Source organism: Colletotrichum aenigma, assembly GCF_013390185.1.
Source record: "Colletotrichum aenigma strain Cg56 chromosome Unknown KSG_Cg56_contig09, whole genome shotgun sequence".
Classification (NCBI taxonomy): Eukaryota; Fungi; Ascomycota; class Sordariomycetes; order Glomerellales; family Glomerellaceae; genus Colletotrichum; species Colletotrichum aenigma.
The window spans coordinates 3,940,264-3,966,308 of NW_023500915.1; the positions used below are offsets into that span (position 1 = coordinate 3,940,264).

Below are 26,045 nucleotides of genomic sequence, written 5' to 3' on the forward strand. Positions count from 1 at the left end.
CTGTGAGGAGGCTCTTCATGACACTAATAAGTCGATATCAGACAATCAGACAAGCAAAGGAACACATTCGATTAGATGGTTATTCACACGGCTTGGAATTTTTACAGCTCTCGGGGTATTTCGCACAACAAAATTGACATTCTCATGGACCTGGGTTCCCTTCAAAACTCATGTTCCCAAATCTCCAGGTTCCCACTCCCCCTCCTCTCACAAGCTTTGATGAAACTTCCAGGTAACGGATGCCTCAGCCGCATACTACGAGCCTGTTCCATGTACGCTTCTCTAAACTCCCACCACAGCTCTTCTTCGACTTCACCTTTCATACTGGGCAGCGGGTAATACGGGTCGTTCTTGAAGAAAGCCCGGACAAGCTGCTGGACTAGGTCGTTCGGAAACCTGCACATGCGTTCGCGATCCCACATACTACAGAGATCGAAGTCGAGAACCCACAGCTGTGCTAGATTCGCGTTGTACGCCGGTTGTGCTGGTGATGGCGCGCTGTTAATGTCCATCGATGCGGGTGTCTGCTTCCCAGTGGCAGTAGAGGAGGCATTTTTCGGAGGTTTTGGCTGCCCTCCGAGGACGAATTCGATACCGTAGCCGTCAATCCAGGCGCCCCAGTGCATTACACAAAGCGCCTCGCCCATTTGGCGCGCGTATTCCGCCACGGGCGCGTCGAGCTGGAGCAGCTGGTCCAGCGTGAGGTTGTAGTTCCTCAGGGAGAAGTTGGGCGGGAGCGGCGCCCCCGGCACACGTCGACGTCCGAGGTACACTCTCGCCAGCGCGTCCTCGTTCTTCGTTTCCGTTGCTGCATCCCGCCGCTTATGCGCGGGGCAGAAGGTGTTGATGAGGGTGTCCCGGTGGCTCTTTGGCAAGGGGGGGATACGCTGGGACAGGAGGGCCCATGAGGTTTTCTGGGAGATGTCGTGCGGGGGTTGGAGGAGAATAGAGCGGTGGGTTTCCCACCAGCGAGATGTCGGAGGGGCGAGGCGGATTGGTTGGGGGACGTTGACGGGGGGCTTGTGGGAGTCAAAGGCGGCGCGCACTTTGAGGTGGGCTGTGTGGTCGGTCTCGAGGGCGGTTTGGTAGCCTTGCCGGGCGAGTTTGACGACGTGGTTCCTGCCTTTGCGGTGGTATACCCAGCTGCACTGGCCGAAGCCGATGACTTGATAAGGCTCGGTGTTCTTGTCCAGCCGGTTGTTCACAACGCGCCCCGAGTTGGGTGTGTTGTCGTTCATGACGGTGACGGTATCGACACTGGAGTTAGAGGTTTGGGTATCCATGGCTTATTGTGTCTGAAGATATGAAGCAGAGGACGATGAAGAAGTGGGAAGAGATTGATGGGGAATCTGGCAAGTCTCTTGAGTATTAAAAGAAATCTCTAAACATCTCCGTTAGTTTTATAAACCCTTCAAGGTGCTCGCATGGACGGATGTAGCCAGGGGCTCAGGGACCTTTCTTTCCGGGTATGCACCCAAGGTTCCTGCTAGATATGGACTCATTACCTTGATCATAACGATCGAAGTTTGTGTGATAACAATGGTTAGGCGTGGTAGTGGAAGCATGGTCATATGTCTTGACCTTGATGTTGAGCAGCAATGTTATCTCTTTTCCATCATAGAGTCCAACAGGGTCGGGCCTTCATCACAAGTCAGAGCAAATCTCCAAATCTCCAAACCTTCTAACTCGATAGCTAAATCGACGTCCCAAAGCTTTTGATCATTATCTTGCGCTAATTATGATAGTAGCCTTCGTCATTGCACAACTCTCCTCAGCTCTTTTGAGTCCCTGCCTTTGACGAATAGGCTCACATAGTCGTTCAAATAAACATATACGCGCGAATTATTCGTTGTAAGGGATTGATGCAGTCCCAGGGTTTGCTACCATCGTTGCACATTGGTACCGCCATAATACTCAGTCGGATGTTGAAACTGTATCCGGTCCTCCCAATTCCTAGCCTGCACAACCATATTCAAGTTCTCGCTCGATTAACATCAGAACATTCTTCGCAAGTTAGCCATCTCTCTGTCTTTACAGACTGCCTGCCTGTTTCTGATGGCATCCGCACAGCGTCATGCCAAAGGACGTCAGAAGTAATACATCATACGTAATTCCATCTCGCATGTGGCTTCTCACACAGTTCAATCAGCCCTTGAGACTTCTTCAACATTTCCCACAAGAGGAAGTTACATCGATTTCGGATCAAGAAGTCGGCAGTGGAGCGGGAGAATCCGCACGTGCCTACCGGCGCGGGTGTGGTTGCGAGTGGAACCTGCCCAACTGCCCCGGGTCAAGCGCGATAGGTGTGTAATTTCTCGATTCTCTCCTGGGAATCTACCCTCAGACTTGTCGGAAACACTTCATTTCCTTCGCTTCCCAGCGACGCCACGCGTTTCCTTCACAGATCCCCGTTTCTCGCCGAGTGTCGCCAAGAAGCCGGGCATAATCGACTGGCGGCAGTGCAGTTCTGCAGTGTTTGAAAATAGCAATTCCTGGGAGCCGTCGAAAGCATAGAATCGACCTTCAAGACGTGAAGTATTCTCCACTGACGCCGATGCCAAGAGGCGGATTGTGGCTGACCCCATCTGCGGGCCATTCTGAGATAATTGAGTGGGCGATGTAGCAAAGAAGACGGGCATTCTAATCCGATGATCTTCCACGCAAGACTCGAGAGGCTTGACCATCGCTGCGTCGGCAGCCGCATTTCCATGGCAATCACGGGTCTGCATCAACGAGACACAACCTCCCCAAGTGGCAACCAGAGAAGCTGAGGGCAATCGCGGATGAAGAAACGACCCTGCAGCAAGTCTGACGTGACGTGGCTCTTAGCGTGGGGCGTTTCTCTGCAGCCTGGCGGCTGGCAGGAATGTCAAAGCCGGTCATCCTTCTGATGGCATCTTGCGCACAGTTTCTCAGACAGCAACGATCATGGGGTACCAGTACCGGCCTTTGCAGGATGCCAGTCGGGACATTCGGCTTCTCGAAATCAGTCATGGCGATGGAAGTCAGGGTCACATCAGCTGTTCCATTGTCCATGACAGTTTGGACGATGATCCCGACTTCACGGCCCTCTCGTATGTCTGGGGCGACACTGCCCAACGTCGCTCAATTCTCCTCCAAGGTCAGAACGTCGACGTCACGCAAAATTTATATGGTGCTCTCGAGCGGCTCGCCAAATTCAGCAAGTCGCAGGTCACCAAAATCTGGATCGATGCATTGTGCATAAGTCAAGCAGATGACGAGGAGAAGGCACACCAGGTGCAGTTGATGGGCAGGATCTACAGCAGCGCGCGCCAAGTCCTCATCTGGCTCGGGCCTGAAGACAATGCCAGCGTCAGCGCTCTCCACCAACTCAGTCTCCTAGGCAGCACACTTGAGGATCTCAAAGCCCGTCCTGACTACGGGCCTTCCATCTGCCAAGCCTTCGTCAAAACTATTCTTGAGTGCTCGGGAACCAGCTTCAATTTTGCTCACATATGGACTCTGTTCCAACGCCCGTGGTGGACACGGGTTTGGGTGATCCAGGAAGCACTCCTAGCCAAAGAGGCCTATGTCGTCATTGGCGATCATGCAAAGGACTGGAAAGAAGTCCGCAGTGCTTGGAGTGCTTTCGAGTGGATGATACTATACGTCGATACCGATCCCAAGTATCAGCCCATCTACGACGCGCTCAGGGATGTCTACTTCAGGATTGCCCATTTTAGCCACATGAATAACAACAAGGACGGCCCTAGACATGAGACATCGCTCTTCAATGCCGTCTTCTTCTCCACTACCGGTGGCGCTATTCAATCAACGGACTCTCGGGATCGAATATACGGACTACTCGGCCTGCTGACTGAAAGAGATAGGAGGAGGATACCTGTCGACTATTCAATGGCCATGACTCTGGAGAAATTGCTATTCTTCACTACGAAGGCATTAGTTGAAGATCATGGGCCAGATGTGTTATCCTACCGTCGCCCGACATCCCTCTCACCCGGCCTCCCCAGCTGGACTGTCGACTGGACTGTCAAGATGATTGCGACCATTGGAGGATTCAGTACTGGATCATTGATGTACGACGCATCCAAAGGGACAACGTGGTCTCCGAAAATCTTTGACGCAACTTTTGAGAGCCCTAGTATCAGCCTATCGGGTGTTGTCGTTGGCCGCGTTAAGGATACTGGGACTGTGTTGGAGTCCCTTGCCAACTCACCGTCGTATATCAAGGAATGCAAGGAATGGCTCCTGGGGCTCGAATATCTCGTCTGCCGCAATCTTGCCGATGGTCCAAGACGAAAGATTGTCTTGCAGAACTTATGGAGAATACCGATCACAGATATGGGTCTTGTGGGTCGCGCAAAGCCGGAAGACGGATATCCAGAGGCTTACGAAGTTCTTACCGGGATCGCGAGACCCCCCTCCGGCGATGCGCAGGACGACTGGATCGCATCGGCTTCTTGGCCATATCGTCGGGTTTGGAGGGTGTTGGGGCATCGCCCATTCATCCTCAAGGACGCAGATGGAACACCCGGCCTCGGGCCAAGAGATGTTTGTCCCGAGGATTTGGTTGTCATATTCTCCGGCAGCCACGTTCCTTTCGTTATCCGCGAATCCTCACATGGATACAGCCTCATCGGCCCCGCGTATGCATACGGTTACATGGACGGCGAAGAGTTCACAGGCATCGTTGCTGCTCATGGCCTGCAGGAATTTCAGCTTCGCTAGATCCTCTGCGCCGCACCAAAGCCCGCGCGGACTTACACTCTAACGCCCTAACCGTCGAGGGGTCGAATTTTGTCGGTGCGCTTCATCTTGGCAGCAACCAGCCTCTGTCTTTTCTGCTGCAACTTTCGGCGGTCTTTCGGGCGGATGATCATGGCATAGGCCGCTTTTCCCTTCAATTTCTTAATTGCAGATCTTTGAGTGTCGAGGAATCGGAGGATTACGGTGTTTATGACTCACTAAACCTGCTTGTCGACAGCATGGGAGTTGATGAAGGGCACCGTGAGGCTTGCCGCTTACTTCGTTGAAGTCGTCACAACCAGCGACCAGAAGGCTCAGAAGGGATGATCAGCTTGAAGCCCAAGAGTGTCATTGACTCAATGCACGATAAATGCAGTTCGTCCCCCACATTCAGATCGTGCTCGCTGTCTCCTAACGGTTCCCTCCGTGCGCACGGCCACCAGGCGGGAGTCAACGCCACTCCAGCCCGCCCTTTTCAAATAGATCTAGGCCAGGAACACGGAGCTTCGTCCGGGGAGATAGCATCGTGGCCGCGTTCGGGCTCTCTGTCCAAAAAGGACGACATTGTCCTTGAGCTCGAGGCAAACGTCAGCTGCCAAGTCTGACTGCTCGTGGTCGTCGAGGCATGTTTTGCGCGCCACATCCCGCGATTCTGTGCAAATCTGTGTGGACATGATGGCGCGTAGCTGACGACCAAGCGGGCAGTTTTTCTTCTTGGCATATTCTTGTGCTGTCTGTCGAGGGCGTTGTTCAGCTGGAGCGCCCCGAGTATCGACGACGGTCTGGCCCCGCCCAGCCTTCGGATCAGGGCCATCTCACTGAGGGTTGTCTTGGTCCGAAGCTGAGTGGCATATTCGGACAAACCATCAGAGGTCATCGCGAAAGCTCAAACTGATTCAGGCGATGGCGATACTTGTACGCCTTCATGCAACAGTGCTTGCTCTGGGACTCCTTGGCAGCCACATAAGCGCAAAACCGGCCGTAAGAGAGTGTCATCGAAAGCCTTCGACAATTTTTGGACCCGTGAATCAAACACTATTGGGTTGCCAGGCAGCTGCAATAGGAGTTTGTGGTGAAAAGAGACGCCTCGTGGATGTCAAACATTGACAGCATCTTGAACGCATTGCTTCTCATTTGAACGCGTCATCTCATGACAGCGAGAAACAGATGGCGGCAAATCGATCGGACGGGCCCTGAGTATATGGAAGTGGAAGTACCAGGCTGGCGGTGCAACCAAGACCATGTGCTTCGCCGAGCGCGATGCGTTCGATATGGGGGCTGCACCAACTTCGTCCAGAGTCTAGACGTAGTACGTAAGGTCGACCGCATCATGTACGGTGCTTAGATGGAAGCACAGCGTTTCTCTCCAGGGATTGGATGGAAAGCGCACTGCAAATGCAGCTGCGCGGCACGAAGTGCTCGTTGAAGGCCCGGGCACGTGGCAACGCGTTCTTCTTGGTTGGTACCTGGCCCCGATTCCCGGCAGACTGGAGACTCAACGGATGATTCCCATCTATGGAAACATCAGGCCATACGGAAGCCTCACACAAACATACCGGAAACTTTGTGGCAATTAGGGCGCTTGCAGTTGAGACCACCCGATTGTCTTGATGGTGCTTTTTGGTGGCACAAAGCCAAGCTCGTCGTCTACGAGCGCGCTGCTTAATCGCCACCCGTATGCTATCAACGGCTTCCTTTTCTGATCAAAATGCCTAGCATCTGGGCCACACAAGGCTCAAACCTGTTTTACGGTGAACAGTCGGCGAGTCATCTGCGTGGCTGCGGATGGCTCCTTGACGGCTCCTAGCCGACGCGCGCCACCGAGTAAGAGAGGTAGGTTTGGCAGCAGAGATTGAGCATCGTGCGCGCCTGGGGAAGACATCAATCGAAGCATCTTCAGTGCTGCCGGGCTTGACATTTGTCGACACAAATAGAGAACGCGGAACACCGGTGCAGGTTATGCAGAGGGCATGGACGTTGAAAAGGGCTGGCTCGAGGTTCAGGAGGAGCGTTATGGTGTGGCGCTTGAACTTCTCGGCATGAACTATTTTGATGGGCACGAAGGCGCAAAAAAATGCTGCGGATTCGCTGACAGACTGCTCTCGTCGAGCCGTGGACTGCCGTACTAGAGCGGTCCGCGCGCCCGATCAATTTCAACGACAGCTAGTCAGCTCAAGCCACTTGTCTGACCATTGTGATATCCGGGGCCTTTGAAATTGCAACCGGCATAGCGGCCGGACGGGCTGCATTGGCGTTGCGCCAAACTCGAACAGTGTTCGCAGTCACACTTGAGAGCCGGACGCCTGATCTTGGAGGTGTTCAATCCCCTGCTTGGCATCTAATGCTCTTTTGTTCTTTGTACGATGTTTGGTTCTTTGTACCTGGCCGAACATTGGGCTTGTGGCCGTTGTGGACTCACAAACGCACTACTGCCCTGGGGCCAGATCGAATATCGGAATGATCGCCGTCTGGGATATTGATAACCGTGGAAGCCCTGGGTTCCGGAGAGACGGATGGTTTGCTTGGCTCGCGACCGCGTCTAATAGTTTGTGCTTCTGTTTTTGCTTTTGGCTCTCAATCACAGTTTTGTTCTTCTCTGATTGTGCTGACATCATCCACTTCAGCCGCTGCATCCTCTTCCTCCATGTGTCTCTCAGCGATACTTTGATGTGCTGCTTGCTGCTGCCCTGCATCTGCACGAACCCACGGACCTCTCGGCCAGCTGGTCAGCTTGCCAGAAAGTCAAAGAAGATTGGGGGGCAAAGACAGGAGCGACTAGAACGAACCCACGCCGCATCGTGATGGCACAGGATGGATTTCAACGTGGCTAACATCGAGTAGGTGTTCATGGCTTTGACCCAGAATACACACCTTCCCGGGACTAGAAGGCCGAGATGACTTGACCTCATTGGGCGATGCGGCTCGGTCTGTGAGCCTTAGGGGTAGACTGCAGTCGAGTCGGATCTGCGGTCGGGTTGGCATCCATCCTCACTCTGCACTTGTCCTGTCCGCCGCGGCCGGGGTGACCTCGACCTACTCGGATTCCTCCCCAAGCGAAGCACCGCGCCACTATGGACGGCAGATCGCCCACCCTTGGCTTGTGCTGCCGCCGCCGGACTAGATGGAGGCGAGTGCCTCTGTCTCTCCTGCCTATATATCATGATCGTCCTCCGCCTGCTCCAGTGAGATTTGTTTAGAAGGACACCAGCACATTATTCTTCCTGGATACTCAGCCTTGAGATCCTATCCACTCACTCGTTCCTGTTCATTTCGTATTACAGCTGCTCAAGATGTCAGTTTTTCGCTATATTCTTCCAACCCTGGCGTTGGCGCTGGGTGCCGTCGCCGAGTCTCGCAGTTTCGAGTTGAACCTTACATGGGAGACGGCCTCTCCCGATGGATTTGCAAGGAAGATGATTCTGGTGAACGGCCAGTTTACTGCGCCGAGGATGGAGCTCAACGAGGGCGACGACGTTACCGTCAAGGTTAACAACAACCTGCCCTACCCTACTACCGTCCACTACCACGGTAAGTCTCCGGCCGGCAATGATATGGTGCAACTGTTGGCTGATCAAAATCAGGTATCGAGATGTTGGGCACCCCCTGGTCTGATGGTGTCCCCGGCCTCACCCAACGTGCTATCCAACCCGGAAAGAGCTTCGAATACCAATGGAAGGCAACCCAGTATGGTGCTTACTGGTACCACGCACATTGGGAGGGTCTCATTGAGGACGGTCTCTACGGCGCTATCACCATTCACCCTTCCGCCTCTCACCAAAAGCCCTTCAGCCAGATCTCTAGCGACGGCGCCGCCATCCACGCCATGGAGCAGGCCGAGAAGAAGGTCGTTCCTCTTCTCCTCTCCGACCACCGCCACATGATCTCGGAGGAGGTTCACGATCTGTCCGCTGCCGCCAACATCCAATTCTCTTGCTACGACTCCTTCCTCTTCAACGGTAAGGGCAGTGTCACCTGCCGCAGTGCCGAGGAGATTGACGCTCTTCTGACCCCGGAGCGTCGCGATGTTCTGGCCAACGTTGCTGGTGCCCGTATGACGGACAAGGCGTAAGTTTACCATGTCAGCTCTAATTGACTTTGCTGACATCCTTCAGCTGCATTCCTGCTGCTGTCATCGCTCGTGGCCAGGGTGACCTGAGCAAGATCCCTCCTGGTGTCTTTGACGGCTGCGAGCCCAGTGACGGTGGCGTCGAAACCTTCAAGATCGAGAAGAGCAACTGCGATACTGAGAAGTGGGTTGCCTTCGACCTCGTCGGAGCCTACCACCTCCACACTGGCCTGTTCTCCATCGACAACCACACTATGTGGGTGTACGCCATGGACGGTGCCTACGTCACTCCCCAGGAAGTTGAGGCTATCCCCGTCACCAACGGCGACCGCTACTCTGTCCTCGTGAAGTACAAGCAGCAGGGCGACTTCACCATCCGCTCTGCCAGTGTCATCGCCACCCAGATGCTCAGCGGTGTCGCTAAGCTCCAGTGGCGTGAGAAGGGCCAGCCCGAGCCTGAGATCGTTCCCTCCACTCCCTGGGTTCGCGACAACGGCAAGCCCGTCTCTTCGTCCGTTCGCGTCTTCCGCCAGGCCCTTGCCAAGCCCTACCCGCCCATCACCATCCCCCGCGAGGCTCAGGCCATGCACAAGTTCGAGATGCGCACTGAGGGCGGTTCTTACTACTGGGCCCTCAACAACACCCTCCTCCTCCCGGCCGACTACGAGTCTGACGAGCCCGTCCTCTTCAACCTGCAGGCCAACGACGTCGACCCCACCCTCGTTTCCACCCTCAACAACACCTGGGTCGACTTTGTCTTCCAAGCCGGCAGCCCGCCGCAGCCTCCTCACCCTATCCACAAGCACGGCAACAAGATGTTCCTTCTCGCCTCTGGCAGCGGCAACTTCACCTGGAACACCATCGAGGAGGCTGCTGCCGCGCAGCCCTCAGCGTGGAACTTCGTCGACCCTCCCCGCAGGGACGGCTTCGCCACTCCCAATGCCGTCAACACATCAACATGGATGGCTGTCCGTTACCTGGTAGACAACCCGGGCGCCTGGCTTCTCCACTGCCACATCCAGAACCACATCTCTGGTGGCATGAGCGCCATCATCCAGGATGGCGTTGACGCCTGGCCCGTCACTCCCCAGGAGTACGTCAACTACTCTTAAAAAAGCAAGTCAAAAAAGTCAACCAACCATAAATGCACAAAAAAGACGTTTCACGGCGCACAAAGCAAGGTGTTGTAATGTTACACGCAAGGTGTTAGACGAAGGTACCGGCGCGGGCGGCATTGTGCGTGCGATTGTATTGCTGACAACCCCTCCACGCACGTCTCTCATTCCTGTTTATTTGCGAGGGCCCTATGTTTGGATAAAACTCTTCCATATTTTCCTGGCTGTCATATATTCTCAAAAGATGCAGTAATCATTCAATCGATAATGGTCATTTACACACATTTCACCAGTTTCTTACGATCGCTCTCACCGACTTTGCTGTGGTTAATGTGAATCAGCGTCTGCTTATCATCTTGGCGCTGCATGAAATCATTTAAAATATATGTACACCTTGCATTCATCATTCTTCAGATTAATTATTCCCCGACCCTGTCAGGCTCCGCGGTAATCAGCATCTCGACTTATCGTTGCTCCACGGCTCGGGGCTCATTCATAGGGCTCACTCCGTCAAGTTTCGCAATGTCCTACTCGCTGCGGTGTCACCAGGCGACTGTGCCCATCCATCTGAACCAAGAACCATTCGTACGACGCGGCACGCTGTCCGCCGCACACTCCTTACATCTAGCTGCGAAAAAGAATGAAGGGCCGCAGAAACGAACGAGGGGCAAATGTCATCCAACAGACACCGCAGCGCGTCGTGCGCGTCTGCGCATCATCAGTCTGGCATCGCCTCAGTACCTTCCTTCTCTCTGACCTCTGCATGTGTCTTGGTCTGAAAAAACAGACGGATCGAAAACTCCATACTTGAGCTTCCCATGTCGCCTCGCGCTGCACTGCGCTGCGCGACGCCGGGTATCCGTACAATACGAAGTTTCCTTCTTTCTCCTCGGCATTGCCCTAGCCGTAGCCGGGCGGCGGCCTTCCCAGGCGATGAAGAGGGGCCTAGGTTAGTCTTGTCTCGGCTTTCCGGGTCTTATCTCTAATTCGTTGGTTCGTCTAAAATTAGGAGGCCAAACAAGATGAATTTGGGATGCATAAGAAACGGCTTTTCTTTTCTTTAAGTCTGTTCGACCTTATCTTGTAGCCTAGTTGACAGCGCGGAGGCAAAAAACGGAAGTCAGTGTCATCGTCCGCACACGGAAAAGCCAAGTCGAGCTGGAAATGAGGGTCAGAGACATCCATTGAGTGGGAGGAAAACGGCAGGGAAAAGAAAGTGCGGGTTGTGCGGCTGTCTAAGACAGTGGCGGCAGGAACGGCAAATTGAGATGTAGATAAGCTGCGTTAGCTCTGCGTGTGTGTTGTGCGAGTATTTTGCACATACATAATCTGCGATAGGTGTGTGTATGTAAATGTAAACCATTACTTCGCCTCTTGAAAAAGGAATGGTGATGTCAGATGTTTTGATCAAATTGGTTGACTCATGCGCGTGTTTGTGTTTTTCTGGCCTTTGTTTGGTTGGAGGAGTAGATGAACGCCAGTCATGACATTCGCGACTTTTACTGGCGGGCTGTTTTGGTGAAAGGAAATTCGTATCAGGAGATTCCATAAGCATTCTTGCCTAATATGCTGAGTGCTGTACTAATCGGCAGTGGCTTAGACGGTCCATGGACGGGTTGGGCCTTGAAGCCGGTAAGGGGGGAAATGGTTCGTGTTAGCTTCGACACTTGCTTCGAGATATGTGCTAGCGTGCTTTTCCATCAACGATCGCACGGGCACACGTGAGCCTCGGTCCTGGACATTCCGGTGATGTTCTTCGGAGACGCGGCGGGGCAAATGCCCGGAAGCTGGGAGCCGACCGGGGGGACTTCCTGTGAAGCACGGGGATCGGCGGCCGTCTGAGGCGCGGGCTGCATGTGGCTAATGTAGATGGGTGAAGAAGTTCTGGGGATATGGGGAAGCTCGGTTACGACGGTCATGAGTGGACCATGTTCAGCTGGTTGCATTTGAGGGTATGTGCGATGAACCTTTAGATTGCCCTCCTGCTTGGTCTTGTCCTGCTTCAGCCCGAAATGATGGTGAGCTGGGTCAGTGAATGGATCGGTTGTATCTTGGCCTTGACCTCGTATCTGGAATCTCCTGTTAATTCGCGAAGTCCTACAGAACACAATAGTCGAGACTCGCTCAACGAGCTATTTCCAAAGGCTTACTAGTGGTTCAGCGGTCCGAGACAGCACTTTAAATAATGAATTTGCTTCCGTTAAAGATTTCCGGTCATCGCCGGCACAGCTCCATTTCGCCGACCCGGAAGTGGGTCCAGCTCCGGTCTCTGCCCTCCGTTGAGCTCCAAAAGTCAGCATGCCCTCCTACGGCAGACAGCTTACACGTCAAATCATCCCGGCGTTTTTTTGTAATTTCTGTAATGGCTAATGCTCATCTTACATGCTTCGTCACCTCAGTGAGCGTCCATTATTCAACCAGAGCACCTGCTCGAAGCATCCTGCCACGGAAAATACATGCCGAAAAGGACTTGGAAGACCGATCTGACAAACCAGACAATTGCAAACCTCCAATCGTACGACGCATCGTTGTCAAAGGATTCTTCTGCTCGGAAAGCTTGCTCTCCTTTTGCTGACCACCTCATTCCCGCGGATAGTGGGCGCCGCCAATTTCTCACGAAGTACAGGGGTTGAGATTGGACGTGGTGGCGCCCGTCAGCACTTAAACACCCCCATCCAGCAGGCACCATTTCCAAGAACGGTACTTCAAGCTTCGGTGCAAAAAGGAGGCACTTTGGTCAAGGGAGGCGTACTTCCTGGAAGTCCAAGTTCGGCGGGCTCGGCGGGCTTTCTCTCTGGGTTCTTCTCTATAAAACTCAAAGGATCCTTTCGTCGGAATTTTCTCATTTTCGTTCCTGCGATCCTGCTGCTGTCGACGTGCTCTCTGATCACAACAAAAATGTCGTCACCGAGTAAGCACATCGCGATTGTCGGCGCAGGTAAGCTTCTCTTACTTCATCAACTGACGATGAGTACTGAATCGGTCCTTTAAGGCCCCAGCGGCCTCGTCGCCATCAAGGAGTGTCTCGCGGCGGGATTCTCGGTGCAGTGCTTCGAGCGCGCACACGCCATCGGCGGACAGTGGCTTCACGACCCGAACCCCGGTCCCAACGCTCACTCTTCGATTTACAACGGCGTCATTCTCAACTCGTGTCGCGATTCGACTGGTTTCAGTGATTTTCCGATTGATCCGGCGCGGTATCCAATTTACTATTCTCATGAGAAGCATCTGCAGTATATGAACGAGTACGCGGCGCATTTTGACTTGGAGAAGCACGTTCGGTTCCACACGAGGGTGGTGGGATGCGCGCCGACTAAGGAGGGCGGGTGGGAAGTTCGATTCCGTGATGCCAGGGTTGAGGACAGAAAGGAAGAAGTTCTGACTTTTGATGCTCTTATCTGTGGGAGTGGGCTCAGCAGCAACCCCAGGATTCCTGACTTCAAGGGCAGGGACACATTCAAAGGAGAGGTGTTGCATAGCCACTACTACCGGTCGCCAACTCGATTTGAAGGGAAGAAGGTTGTGATTATTGGGCTCGGATCGACGGCTGTTGATGTTGCGTGCGAGATTGGACCTCTTGCCAAGGAGCTCAATGTGGTGAACAAGCGTGGCGCATGGGTGTTGCCTCGATTTCTCCTCGGAAAGCCGGTTGAGGCATGGAACAGTCAGTCTCTGGATCCAAACAGACGCTGTCTGGCAATGTTTACTAAGAATTCTTTACAGGTCGATCAAGCGCAACATGGCTACCCTTCAGCGTTCAGGCATTCGCCTACAACAAGATCATCACCCATGCCCTGGGCAAACAACCCGAGATCCTCCAACCGGACCATCACATCATGGAGCAGAACCCAACAGTGCGAAGCGACTTCACCGAAAAGCTGAACACCGGAGTCTTCAACCTGCATCGGTCCGATGTAACCTCCTTTACAGAGACTGGTCTGCTGCTTGACGACGGCACTGCCCTTGATGCTGATTTTATTATCCTGTGTACTGGTTACAGCATAGCTCATCATCCATACCTCGCACCAGGCGTCCTCGAGAGCAAAGAGGAGCCAGCTCCAGAAGTTGACCTCTACAAGCGCATCGTACCGCCACGATCAAGAAACCTGTTCGTTATGGGGCAAGTTGAGGTGGCTGGACCCGCGCAGCCAATTATCGAGGCGCAGGCCCGGTATATTGCTGCTGTTCTGGGCGGGAAAGTGCAGTTGCCAGATGAGGAGGGCATGATGAAGGATGTCCGCGCTTTCCGTGCTTTTCAGAGGAAGCATTTCGTCAGGTCTGAGAGGCATACAATGACGGTCGATTACAACCCTTACATTGATGGCCTCCTAGAGCCCCTTGGCGCCGTTCCATCGGGATGGAAACTGTTCGGGAGGATTTTCACGAGTGGTAAGCCAGTGAGGGCGTTCAAGGTGTACTCAGCGGTGTTTTTCGAGATCCAGACCGGAGCACAATGGCGGTTGTCAGGCTTGGGAAGTTCCACTGAGCTTGCAGAAGAGACGCTACTAAGGATTGCGGCGGGGACAAACGGGTTGAGCGAAGGCGAGAAGGCACATGTCTAACACCTAGCTTTTTCTTTCGCAACAAAGGGTTGCAGCTGTGATGTTGATGACTATCTAATAAATATCCCCTTTGTATCTTATCCTAATGCCTGAAACGGTGGCCTGACGCATGGAAAGTCCATCTTCCCAGTTAGGTAACTTCCGGGTTGTTGGTCTCCTGGAACACATCTAGATACCGGAATCATCCTGTTCGGCGTCATGATTCTTGTTGAATAAGGTGTAGTGTGCGGCCCAGTTTGTACAAGTTTCGGAGAACTGTGGCACCCTACCAGAGTCCTTGAACATAGGCCCGATCTTGTCTGGTGATTCGATAAACTGGAGTGCGAGTCCACCACTGGCATGCCAGGCGATCTGTGATGGTAAGCGTGTGTTAAGCAGAGGTGATAACGGTTAACTTACATGGCAATGCATGAGCCAAATCCCTGGGTTATTGACTAGATTTGAGGTCAGCAATGTTGAAAAGAATGGCCGCAGGCACTTGACTTACTTTCGAAGGCAATGAGAAGGTATCCGTTGACTGGTAAGAGGGCCACGTCACGTCGTGCGGGGTTGTCAAGCCTCTCTTTGGGAATATCGATCGTACCGTTGAGTTCTTTATCACTCTGAGCGAGAATGACGAAGTCATGGCCATGGATATGCATAGGATGAGCCACCGGAGCCTGTGTCTTGTATATCTTTTTGGTTGAGTTGTCGACAGACTCCTGGAACTTACCCTCGATGAGCCAGTAAACCCACTTGCCTTGAGGCTGTTCCAGATACACAGGCTCGTAGCCGGGAGGGAATCTGGGCCGTTTCCAGTCCTTATCGAAGGCAACCTTGGCTAAGCTAAGACTCGGCTCGGACCAGTCCAGATAAAGGGATGAGTCCTTAAGCACCCATTTGTGAAGGTCAGACTTCTGTGCAGTCTCATCAGGATAGCCAACGAGATGGACTTTGAATGATTCGTTCTGATAATTGGCGTTGGCAGGAGCGTCGACCGTCCTCTTAACCATAGGCACGAGATCCTTGGCCAATTCGTCTAGACAACCGTAACAGACGTGCCTGTCATCGACTGGAGGAGTGTGCGGTATGTAGGTGGATTCGGGGTCGTACCGAATGATACCGAGGTTGGAAGGAGCACCCCCAATTGAGCAATCTCGCGCGTGAATCCAAAAGTCTGTCTCCGTCGTGTCAGTATCCGTAGCATTGGCTTCGATGATGATGTCGTAGCGTTGTCCAATGGCAACGTTGATGATGGACGCAACGTAGGGCTTGATTGGAACGAAATCCGCAGCGACGACTGTGAAGTTGTGCTTGTCGATCCAGAATGTTGTATGGGTTGATGTTGCTGTGTTGACAAGGCTCATCTTGTAAGTTTTGCCCTTTTTAAAGCTGAAAGACTCCCGTTCCGATCCGCCAACGCAGTTTGCATCAGCTCTGGGACACTTGGAGCAGCAATGATATTTGCCCTTGCCATTCATCAACATGCTGTCTGGTGAAGGTGGGCGACCTGGAACAGAAGTCAGCAGGCATAAATATCCAATGGGCGATCTAACGGACCCATGTATTCAAGCTGAACCTGAGAGAAAGCGGTTTTGTGGAAGTTATCTGTGATCAACACAGGACCAAGGTCCTCATCGTAATTCATACTGGTCGGACCGTTGATCTTCAAGGCTCCCACCAGTCCATCGGCATCTGTCAATCGTTATCGTTTGATTCATCTGGGTACGGGAGATGTGGACCCACATTGAAGACTGAAGTGGCCTGGATCTGTTAGCAGGGTTCTGAGGTCAAGGTATGAGATACTTACTGTGATACCAAGAAACGCCATATTGCTGGGCTTTCCACTCGTAGGTGATGTTTTCTTTGGGCTTCTCTTATCAGCAGGAGAAAATCAGTCGCATACAAAGGTTTACGTACAGGAATAGGACATTCGGTCACTCCTGAAACACCATCCATCCAGTTAGTGTTCAGCTGTCTGATGCCGTGCCAGTGAATAGAAGTTCCGTTGTAATTGGTGAGGTTGTTGTATACAGTGATTCCTATTTTCAAATCAGAGTCTAGATCATTTCATGTCCACTAGATACCATGGCATTGGCTCTGATTTGGAGATGCTCTGTGAAGACTTACTAAATGTGTCGCCCCAGTTGCCTTCGAGGGTTGGCCCGGGATACGTTCCGTTGAACAGCATACGTTGGACTTTGTATCCATCAGGAGCGATTTCCTCGTTGCTGGCTACCAAGTAAAACTGGTTGCTGTCAATGTGTGTAATCTGAACAGTTACCAGAAGTAGTACGGACCTCTCGTATCTCTCCCTCGGGTGTCTTGATCTCATAATCGGTTGTGATATCGAAACCTTCCCCATTGGTGGTCCAGCACTGCCGATTCTTGGGGGTGTTGCACGAGCCGGCAGGCTTTGGGAAGCTGTCGCTTAGCGGCCCAACGCGATCAAGTGAGGGCAGATGAGAAGTTATTCTGCTTTGCCCCTTGAACTCAGAGGAGAAGACGAGGATCTCGATGAGTCTCTTCCAGAACCCCATCTTGAGTACTCCCACCTGGTTGGAAGATGTGAGAAGGAGCAAAAGAGAAAAGTATGGCAGTTAAAGCTTGGAGGCTTGAGACGCGACACTCAAGATGAGTTGACAATAACCTCTGGATGGTACCAGCACTTCTCCAAGGTATGAACATATTGATATAATTTCTTGAGCCTAGGCCGAACGATTAGCTCTCACCCTGAAGAGGCATCACCCCGCACACAGAATCCACGGCATAACTGATATGAAGACAGTGTCTCACTTCAGCTACTTGAAATCCGCGTGGCTTCCCGAACATTCTCGTGGAGGGTGGAGTTCGGGGGTGGAGAAGGCGGAAGCAACCGTCTCCGGCATTTTGCTAGAGCGTTCCCATCATTCCAGTCTAGTTTTCTGACAGTCTGGGCCGAACCTTCAATCAGCAAAGATTTTCAACCAAGTGAGTGCGGCTGGAACTCTTGGCATTGTTTGCATCATGAATTCGACGATAGTCATGCCATGGGGTTTCAGTAAGTCGGACTCAAACCCCAAATTCCCATATCTTAGCAGTCAGGTTTCACCCGTCTGGGTATCGAAGAAACGCCTTGTCTTGCCATCAACCGTCAACCCGCTACAATTTGTAAGATTAGCCTCTCGTGGCTGTAGACTAGTTTGCTAAATTCATCCACCATGCTGAAAGCATCTGGCCCCTAACAATTATCTGTTTCATGGTGGTTCGGTAACTAGAACGATTGAATGCAAAATCGCTGGCTGTTATGCTGGATAATCTTGACAATAGAGTTTGAGCGAGTCTCTTCTTGGTCGAGCCCCGTAGATCCGGCATCCATGGCCAGACACGACCCTGAAGTCTGTCTTGTTTGGACGCTCAGCTAGCCACGGGCTGAAGACTGTCTTATTACCCCAACATCTGCTACAGTCCAAAAACGGAGAAACACCAACAGTCTTTCGACGAGGTTGGCTCAACATTGACCGTTCCAATACCAACGTGGTCCCACCGTCGGCTCGTGGCGGCCCGTCCCAGAGCCCTCGGCCGAACCCATCTAGATGTTATCCGGCTTAGGAAACAAGGCCGATAACAACGACATCGAGAATCATGGCACACATGATGGTAGCAAAGAAGATTCATGTAGCCTCGGAGGCCGCAATAGCGATGGCCACGACGGCAACAACGATGATTGCGCAAATTCCCCGCAAAGTTCCATTCGCATGCGGCCTCAGCTGTTGCGATGGTTGACACGACGATCGCTGAATCCTTCACGTTCCAGTCATTGTAAGTCCCGGTAAATCTCATGCGGCAGCATACCGCCCTCGTGGCAAAGGCGAAGGCGGACCAGTCTCGGTCATCTTCAATTTCTCTAGAGGTATCATGTTGATGTGTGAGTGTGAAGAAGTCGAGCTCCGTCACGATACTTAAGATGGAGCAATCTTACACCTACACTCTCCAGATCACCAAGGATCATCTTATTCGTTACCTGGTTCATCGTCCTCATCATGTCTGCTCCAAAGGATCTTTTGAATTTCATCCCGGCGGATGTCTTCTACAACCAGGACGTCCCCAATTTCGAGAAGTCAACCAAGCTCTTGAACGTGCAGTCTTCCACGTCAGAGCTTAAGGATAATAATCCCCTCCGCTATGCTGCTCAAGTATCCCTTTCGGCCGACGACGGCACCAAGCCCACCCAGGCTCTGGTTCAATTCGTCACGCCGCAGATTTGGAGAATCAGATACAACCCGAAGTTCACGAAGGTCGAAGATTATCCAAACGACAACTCGTGAGTGCTTGCCATCATTTCTGCCCATATCGTACTACTAACACGTCGATGTATAGGCGCACGATTGTGATGAACAAGTTTTCGGATCTTGTAGATCAACTCAAGGTCGAGTACCGGGAATCTTTGGCATGGAATGCGGTCGAAGCTGGGAATGAATGGAATTGGAACACGACTTTTAACAAGATATCTGATGTCCACTGGGTTCTTACGGTAAGTAATTTGCCCTCTCACTTTCTCATGCGAACCGCTGCTGACCAAAATCGTAGTCCAAGGAATACAAGAACAAGGCGGATACCGCGGGAACCGAGGTTACAAGCCTTCACTTTCTGGCGGAGCCGTTCCGTATCATCGTACGTGAACTTTCACTTATTTTACCGTCTGTAAGCTCACTTTTTGTAGGCTACCAGAAAACTGGACCCATCGGACGTCGCTACCTTGACTGATGTCGGCATCACAACCACCGCGACGGAGCACGTCATCTGGCGTACAACGATTGAGACGTTTTGCCACCAAGATGGAAGCCAACAGGGCATTGGCGCAATCAACAATGTTGTCCTCAATATTGAAAAGCCTGGCCCGGCTCAGTACCTCGGATTCGGTGAGCAGGGAGGACGAACCGTCTTGAAGGAGCCCACCTACATGAACTACTTCTGTACGTATCCATGCTCGCTCTAGCCGACGACCAGTAACTGACACGACTAGGCTACGACAACTTCAACTACCAGAAAGTCTATGGTCAAGGTCCTCTGGACACCAAGGAGCCCCTGTAAGTTATCCCCAGGTACACCGGGTTAGATCGAAACTGATGGGTCAGATACCACTCCACTCCATTCTACTTGGAGATGAACGGTACCCCGGGATTTCGAAACGTGACCGGTCTAATGGTCGACAACTACTCCCAAGTTGCAATCGACCTTGGCAAGAAGAATGCCAGCACCATTGGCGTAGCGACTCGCTTTGGCACCTTTGATGCCTACGTGATGACTGCGGACGACGTGCCCAGAATGATTTGGTAAGTCCTTCAGACTGTCGGTCAGCCTTCTTCTAACACGTGCTCTTAGGCAGTACACCTCACTTGTGGGACGTCCTAAGCTCAAGCCGCGCTTCATTCTGGGTCACCACCAAGGATGTAAGTTCAAGGATTCCTGACCCCAGTCAAATGAACAGGATAGCTCACCAGCCCAGGCTACGGCTACCAGAATACCTCAGATGTCATGAACGTCGCGAACAGGTACCATGACTTGGGCTTCCCTCTTGACGGAATGCACCTTGATGTAGACTTCCAGGTGAGTCTGAGCCATCTCAAAGATACTCTATAATTCTGACTCCCACAGGATCGCTATCGCACTTTTACACATAGCGCAGCCAGATTTCCGAACGTCAAGACCTTTTTCAGCAATCTCAGGAAACTTGGCGTAAAGAGCTGTACCAACATCACGCCCATCTTGACTTTGCGCGAGTCGGATGCGGACCAATACTTCGCCTTACGAGCCTTCTGGGACCAGAGCAAGAAGCTAGATCCTGCAACCAAGTGAGACTAACCGTTGGCATTCACTGGAATTTGTGCTGAAATATGTCTAGTCTTCTCGTCGGCGACAATAGATACATGTCAGGCCTGCCGTCGGATTTCCCAGCCAATGGGTGCACGAGGTACGATGGAGGATACGCCACGCCTTCGTACCTGAATCCCAACGACTTGAACGACCGCATCACGTTCGCAGATGACCCGAACGGCGCGACCCCCTACAGAGATGACTATGTTTTCATGCAGTTGGAGGAGGGCAAACCACCCGGAAACTACAACAGTGGATATCCTTTCCATGGAGGCGTCAGCTACGGCAGCCGACTTGGAACGGTAAGACAGCGTCTTCCTGCTACGGTCATCTCGATAATTAACGAATATGTACTTAGGTGGGGTACTATCCGGACCTCAACCGTGCCGTTGCGCGTGAAACCTGGGGCAAACAATACCAACAACTCTTCGACGACGGTCTCGAGTTTGTTTGGCAGGATATGACGACGCCAGCGGCTGGAAACTGTTATGGCGACATGTTGGGGTAAGTGTAATGTTTCTGCATGCCCATCAAGACGGCTGGTGGAAGTCTACTTCACGCTTCAGAGCTAACAAGCATCACAGATTCCCCTCCAGACTTCTCATGTCCGAAGACACCATCAGCCAGCAGTCAGACAAGAAGCCCGACCAGAAGACGGCCATCGAGCTCTGGGCTCTCTACTCATACAACCTTCACAAGGCAACCTACCACGGCCTGAACAAGCTCAAGGGCCGCGAGAACAAGCGCAACTTCATCATCGGCCGCGGCAGCCAGACCGGTATGCATCGCTTTGCTGGCCTGTGGACCGGCGACAACGGCAGTTCCTGGGACTTCTGGAGAATCTCGGTATCCCAGGTTCTCGCCCTGGGATACAGTGGTCTCACCATCGCCGGCGTGGACATGGGAGGCTTTACTCCTGACCCGCACAACCAGCCTCCGGCACCGCGCTGGTGTGACCCCGAATTGCTTGTCCGTTGGTATACCGGCGCTTTTCTGCTGCCGTGGTACCGCAACCACTATATCCAGCACTTCGATTCGAAGGCATTCCAAGTGAGTCATCCTGCTCCAAATTCATGATTTGAGTTCCGTCTAAGCAAGGTCCAGGAACCATTCAAGTATGGCGATGCCTTGGGCGACTCAAGATACAGCTCCTTGATTCCTAGCAATCTGCAAACTCAGTATGCATCGGTCATGCCACTGTGCCGTTACTACGTTCAACTGCGATACTCCTTGATGCAGGTGCTCTACGATGCCATGTTCGCAAACCTCATCCACGGACTTCCAATCGCACGAGCAATGGTACGTTCTCACTGGAGCCCCTTTCCCCCAGCCGTAATCTATGTTCTAACACATGCGTGAAGCTCATCACCGACCCCGACGACACGAGCCTCTTCAACGACAATGACGAGTTCATCGACAACCAGTACCTCCTCGGCCACAACATCATGGTGTGCCCCGTATTGAACCCAGGGGTCTACAACCGTGACGTCTACCTGCCTGGCACCGACCACTGGTACCCGTCCAACTTGCGTGTGAACGCGCAAGGCTTCGGACTTGATCCAATCTTCAAGCACGCCGCACAGCTGGAGAAGTCTGTGCCCGGTGGCTCGACCATCAGCTTCGGCTGCGGGATTCCCGACGCCGTTCACGATCCGGAGCAGATGGCTTTCGTGACGCCCGTATACATCCGCGAAGGTATGCAATTTATCTGTCCCAATGAACAGTCATGACAGCCAAGCTGATACTTTCACAGGTGCCATTATCCCCCAGATTGACGTTCGTCAGTCCATCGAAGAAAAGGAGCACAACCCCGTCACGATCCACGTCTACCCAGGAAGAAAGCACACGGTACATCTTTTTCCCTATGCTCCTAGAAGCAAACTTGACTGACATTTACTCCAGGAGTACAACATGTTCCTGGACGACGGCGTCAGCCGTGACAGTGCCCCTGACTGGCTCCCTCAGTTCAGCGACCACCCCAACCACCCAAGCAATGAAGGCGCCGGCAACAAATACCGCGACGTCCACATCACCCAGGTTTGTTTTCACCTCCCGTGCCGTGCTGCCGGAAGATCTGATCTTGAAAACCCTAGGATTACCAAAACAAAACAAGTCGCTCCATCACCATCTCGCACCCGTGGGACAACTTCGATGCTATTGACACCATCGGCGACACCTACTATTTCGCCATCTGGGCCGTGAAGGACGGCGCCCCCACGAACCCCTCCCAGGTAGACGTCACATTCAAGAACCAGGATGGCCACGACGTTACGGACAGCAAGCTGGCGTTCAATTACGACACCACCCGCGCCGTGGTGTCGGTGGAAGTACCCGTTCATCTCGTACCCAAGTGGACGAGAGCGTCGGCCGGCGCTCCCCCGACTGCCAAACCCTACCTGTCCATCAGTGTGACTGGTCTGAAATAAAGCGCTGTTGCACTGAGCATCCAGATTGTTGCTTGAGAGGTAGTTGTTTCATCTTCGTCTTTGGTTATTGTCTTGCTCATTCAGAACGGAAAACAAATTTGGAAAAGTTTGACGGGTCAGCTGCAGCTTAGACGTCCTCCGTGGCTTCCTACCTAAAGCCACCCATCGCTATGAAATCGCAGTAGTTTCCCATAAAAAATGATCTCATTTATTACTTGACCTTATTTTCGTGCATGATGGTCGTTAAATAGTGATGAACCGCGTGAAGAAGAGGATTCCATAAATTCTTCCACTAACATGAAGCCAAGGGGCGCATAGAGGGGTACGTGTACACGACGAACAAGCGGAAGAGGTATTCAAACCCATCTTGTATGGAAGTTGGATCCCAGATCGTCCAAATGGCTGTGGCGAATGTTACCATCGTTCCGATTTTGATTTGCTTCAACAGACCAGGCACTGGTACTGACCATAGCTTAAATCAGCGATGGGTGCATTGCATGCGAGTTAGTTATTCGTGAAAGCCAAGATGTTCCGAATGAAGCTAGGTAACTGAGAAAGTTGAAGTCACTATAAAGATCAAGAATGAAGGCTGTCTGAGGCTAAACAGCCATATCTCTCATTATGTTTTAATGTTCTAAGGAATGTATCGTGGTATGCATATGCCAAATGATTGAAGAGCGCCGGTTCCATGCAGATGTTTAGAGGCCCCCCCCGTGGGACAACCCCATTATGCTTTAAACAAGACATTAATGTTTTTAATATCGTAAGACACCGCCGAGGTCGTGTGGTGATTTACAGACCGCAGGCGCTGAGGGCGACCTGGGTGGCCTGGGCGTCGATGCGGCCGAGCTGGTTGGCCTGGCCGTTGGTGAGGTCGTTCATGGCGCCGAGGGCGAGGTTGAAGCCGGAGCCGGCGTGGTCGACGGCGAGGACGTTGATGCTCTTGCCGTTGTAGGTGAGCTGCCAGCAGGTGCCGCACTGTTGTCTCGTGTTAGTGGTGATGCTCATGTGAGAAGTGTGAAGAGGTGAGGGGGCTCACGTTGGGGGAGTTCCAGCCGGCAATGGCGTCAGAACCGCCAATGTAGGGGAAGCGGGCGACGTTGGCCTGGGTCTGCCAGCCATACTTGGTGATCAGGCCGTTGGCGCCGTCGGAGCAGGAGACGGCGGTGAGGGAGCGGGCACCGTCATCGTAGCCGGTGTCGAAGGAGACGGAGACGGCCGCGGCGGCGGCGACGGAGGAGAGGATGGTGACGAGGCTGGAGAACTGCATTTTGGCTGTTGTGGTGGGTGGATGAGGCTCGGGAGCTTGGTAGTGAAGAGGAGTTGTTTGTAGTTGAGGTTGAGGCTGAGAAGGCTGGTGAAGAAGCTGATGAGGATGATGAAAAAAAACAGGTCGGATGTCGTGAGCTCCTCGACTCTCTTTATAGAATCTCGACTGCCTGCGAGATCCATCAGCCTCCTCGGTTTCCGTCCATCCACGCCCACATCCTCCCTCGCCCCCCACAGCCCACATGCCAGCGGAGGCTAGAGCTCCATCACCAGACCGAGTGGATGGAGAGGAGGCACCAGCCGTGTCCAAACGGCGAGCCATGACCATGACGTTGTGGTGTCTCCGGCAATAGCGTCATGTCGTGACATGGAACCGGCACAGGACCCTTGCTACGTCAAGCTTGGCAAGACTCCATGTCGCATGTCACATCGTATGGGAAGACTGCCGGAGAGGGGAAGAAGCTAGTAACCGAACGAAGCCTTACTTCCCCAGGGTTCCTTAGGTTCCGTCAATTCGTATTGAAGGTGCGATGCTACGCTAGCAGAGGCGGGCAAGGCCGGGCTAAGGTAAGGTAAGGTGAGAAAAAGCGCCGATCACAGATCTTGGATGTTGTTGGTCGTGGGGAAAGAAGCAAGACAGGGGTCTTGTGCTGCTGCTGCTGCTGCTGCTGCTGCTGCTGCATGGGTGTGTGTGTGTGGGTAGGTAGATGATGGAGGAAGGCCGCAGGCAAACAACATCCGGAGCCGAGGATCTTCTCTCTCTCTCTCTCTCACTCTCACTCTCACTCTCAGTGCTCAGTACCTACGAATTGGACTGAGGTCGGGTGCGGATAGGTAGGTGGGCTCACCATGAGATTCTCGTATTCCCTGGCCACGCGATTGCCTGAGTGGCTGCGGCCGACGACGGACGGCGCGGCGGGATGGCTGTCATCCTTCTGTTTTTAGCAGTCGCAATTCCCCTAGGGTCGATTGAGGTTAGTGCTCTACAGTGGGCTGCTCGCCCGTTGGTTCGATGTTTTCCGTCGAGGTTCCATCAGAGTTGCGCCCCAGTTGTTGCCAGCCTCCACCAAATGCCGCCGCTTCTTTCTCGTGGTGGGACATCAACAAGTTACAACTCATATTCATGCTTCGACACCAGCTGCACGGGAAATCCTCTTCGCCCTTCGAGTCAGCACGTCGCAGGCTGAGTCGATCTGGTGTTGTTTCTTTTCTTGTCGTTTTTGCCTTTCTGCCGCCCGCCTCGCCCAGTGCAACGGAGCCTCAGTCGGCTTTTCCATTGCGACCCTAATTACTCGCCTTAACTCATCGGCGTCGCCCCATAGAAACTTCAGCGGGACGCAACGTCAGGTGGTCTCTGGTTTTCCTCGTGTTCACAATGCCAGGAACGGTCTCTTCGCCAACGCACGCATCCGCCGAATGCGACCCCGTCGGGCTCTGTTCATCTCTCAGCTCGGGGAGACATGCTCTTTTTCGAGTGATTTGTCGTTTCTCGGAAGGATGAGGCGTAGAAATGCTCCGCGCTGCAAAGTACGGCAGTGGCGGACGTTAGTCCCTACTCTGTCAACAGACTAAAAGCGACTGAGCCTCCCGGAAAATCCTCCTGCTGCCACGAGCATGACCACAACATGGGCATGACGCCAATGAGACGCCGTCGCCGCATAGCTCCCCGCGACGGCGAAAAGATGACCCCCGAAGCCTCCGCTCGGTGCCCAAGACTAAGAGGCAACAGCCTCGCTTTACGCTGACCATCCAGCCGAGCAACGTTACAAGCGCGCAAGCGCGGTGATCAGCGCGCCAGTCTCATCGTGTGTTTTTGTTACGGGCGGAGAACGAGGTTCGGGCTGTGCGATGCCTCACTCCGCGGGAAGCCCGATGCGAGGGAACCCTTAGTTCATCCAGTCTCCAGAGGTTCAGGTTGCAATGATGTAGCCTTGGAAAATCCGAGAATAGATATTCGGGGACATCGGCCGCACAGCGTTCGTGACATCTGCGAGATCGCCCACCCCCGGTCGCTTTTTCCATAAGCTTCTTCACGGTACACTGC

The 26,045-nt window shown here is 53.0% G+C and overlaps 6 protein-coding genes across 6 annotated transcripts; 3 read left to right on the plus strand and 3 right to left on the minus strand.

The window, feature by feature from the left end:
- Positions 1-161: 161 nt before the first annotated feature.
- On the minus strand, positions 162-1,283 carry CGCA056_v013749 (uncharacterized protein; the record flags this gene model as incomplete). The annotated part of the gene is made up of 1 exon (XM_037328992.1): positions 162-1,283. The coding sequence occupies one exon, from the start codon at positions 1,281-1,283 to the stop codon at positions 162-164; it is 1,122 nt and encodes a 373-aa protein (XP_037173554.1).
- Positions 1,284-2,928: 1,645 nt separating this feature from the next.
- On the plus strand, positions 2,929-4,710 carry het-6-7 (Heterokaryon incompatibility protein 6, OR allele; the record flags this gene model as incomplete). Its single annotated transcript, XM_037328993.1, has 1 exon — positions 2,929-4,710. The coding sequence occupies one exon, from the start codon at positions 2,929-2,931 to the stop codon at positions 4,708-4,710; it is 1,782 nt and encodes a 593-aa protein (XP_037172980.1).
- A 3,308-nt stretch (positions 4,711-8,018) lies between these two features.
- On the plus strand, positions 8,019-9,906 carry abr2-0 (Laccase abr2; the record flags this gene model as incomplete). Its single annotated transcript, XM_037328994.1, has 3 exons — positions 8,019-8,256; positions 8,310-8,793; positions 8,841-9,906. The coding sequence occupies 3 exons, from the start codon at positions 8,019-8,021 to the stop codon at positions 9,904-9,906; spliced, it is 1,788 nt and encodes a 595-aa protein (XP_037172979.1).
- Positions 9,907-12,807: 2,901 nt separating this feature from the next.
- Positions 12,808-14,471, plus strand: Fmo5 (Dimethylaniline monooxygenase [N-oxide-forming] 5; the record flags this gene model as incomplete). The annotated part of the gene is made up of 3 exons (XM_037328995.1): positions 12,808-12,847; positions 12,902-13,573; positions 13,633-14,471. The coding sequence occupies 3 exons, from the start codon at positions 12,808-12,810 to the stop codon at positions 14,469-14,471; spliced, it is 1,551 nt and encodes a 516-aa protein (XP_037173136.1).
- Positions 14,472-14,639: 168 nt separating this feature from the next.
- Positions 14,640-16,990, minus strand: gedJ (Dihydrogeodin oxidase; the record flags this gene model as incomplete). The annotated part of the gene is made up of 9 exons (XM_037328996.1): positions 14,640-14,822; positions 14,871-14,905; positions 14,959-15,960; positions 16,011-16,145; positions 16,197-16,214; positions 16,261-16,321; positions 16,371-16,492; positions 16,581-16,698; positions 16,751-16,990. The coding sequence occupies 9 exons, from the start codon at positions 16,988-16,990 to the stop codon at positions 14,640-14,642; spliced, it is 1,914 nt and encodes a 637-aa protein (XP_037173135.1).
- A 6,534-nt stretch (positions 16,991-23,524) lies between these two features.
- CGCA056_v013754 (Protein SnodProt1) lies at positions 23,525-24,002 on the minus strand (the record flags this gene model as incomplete). The annotated part of the gene is made up of 2 exons (XM_037328997.1): positions 23,525-23,710; positions 23,772-24,002. The coding sequence occupies 2 exons, from the start codon at positions 24,000-24,002 to the stop codon at positions 23,525-23,527; spliced, it is 417 nt and encodes a 138-aa protein (XP_037172984.1).
- Positions 24,003-26,045: the final 2,043 nt, after the last annotated feature.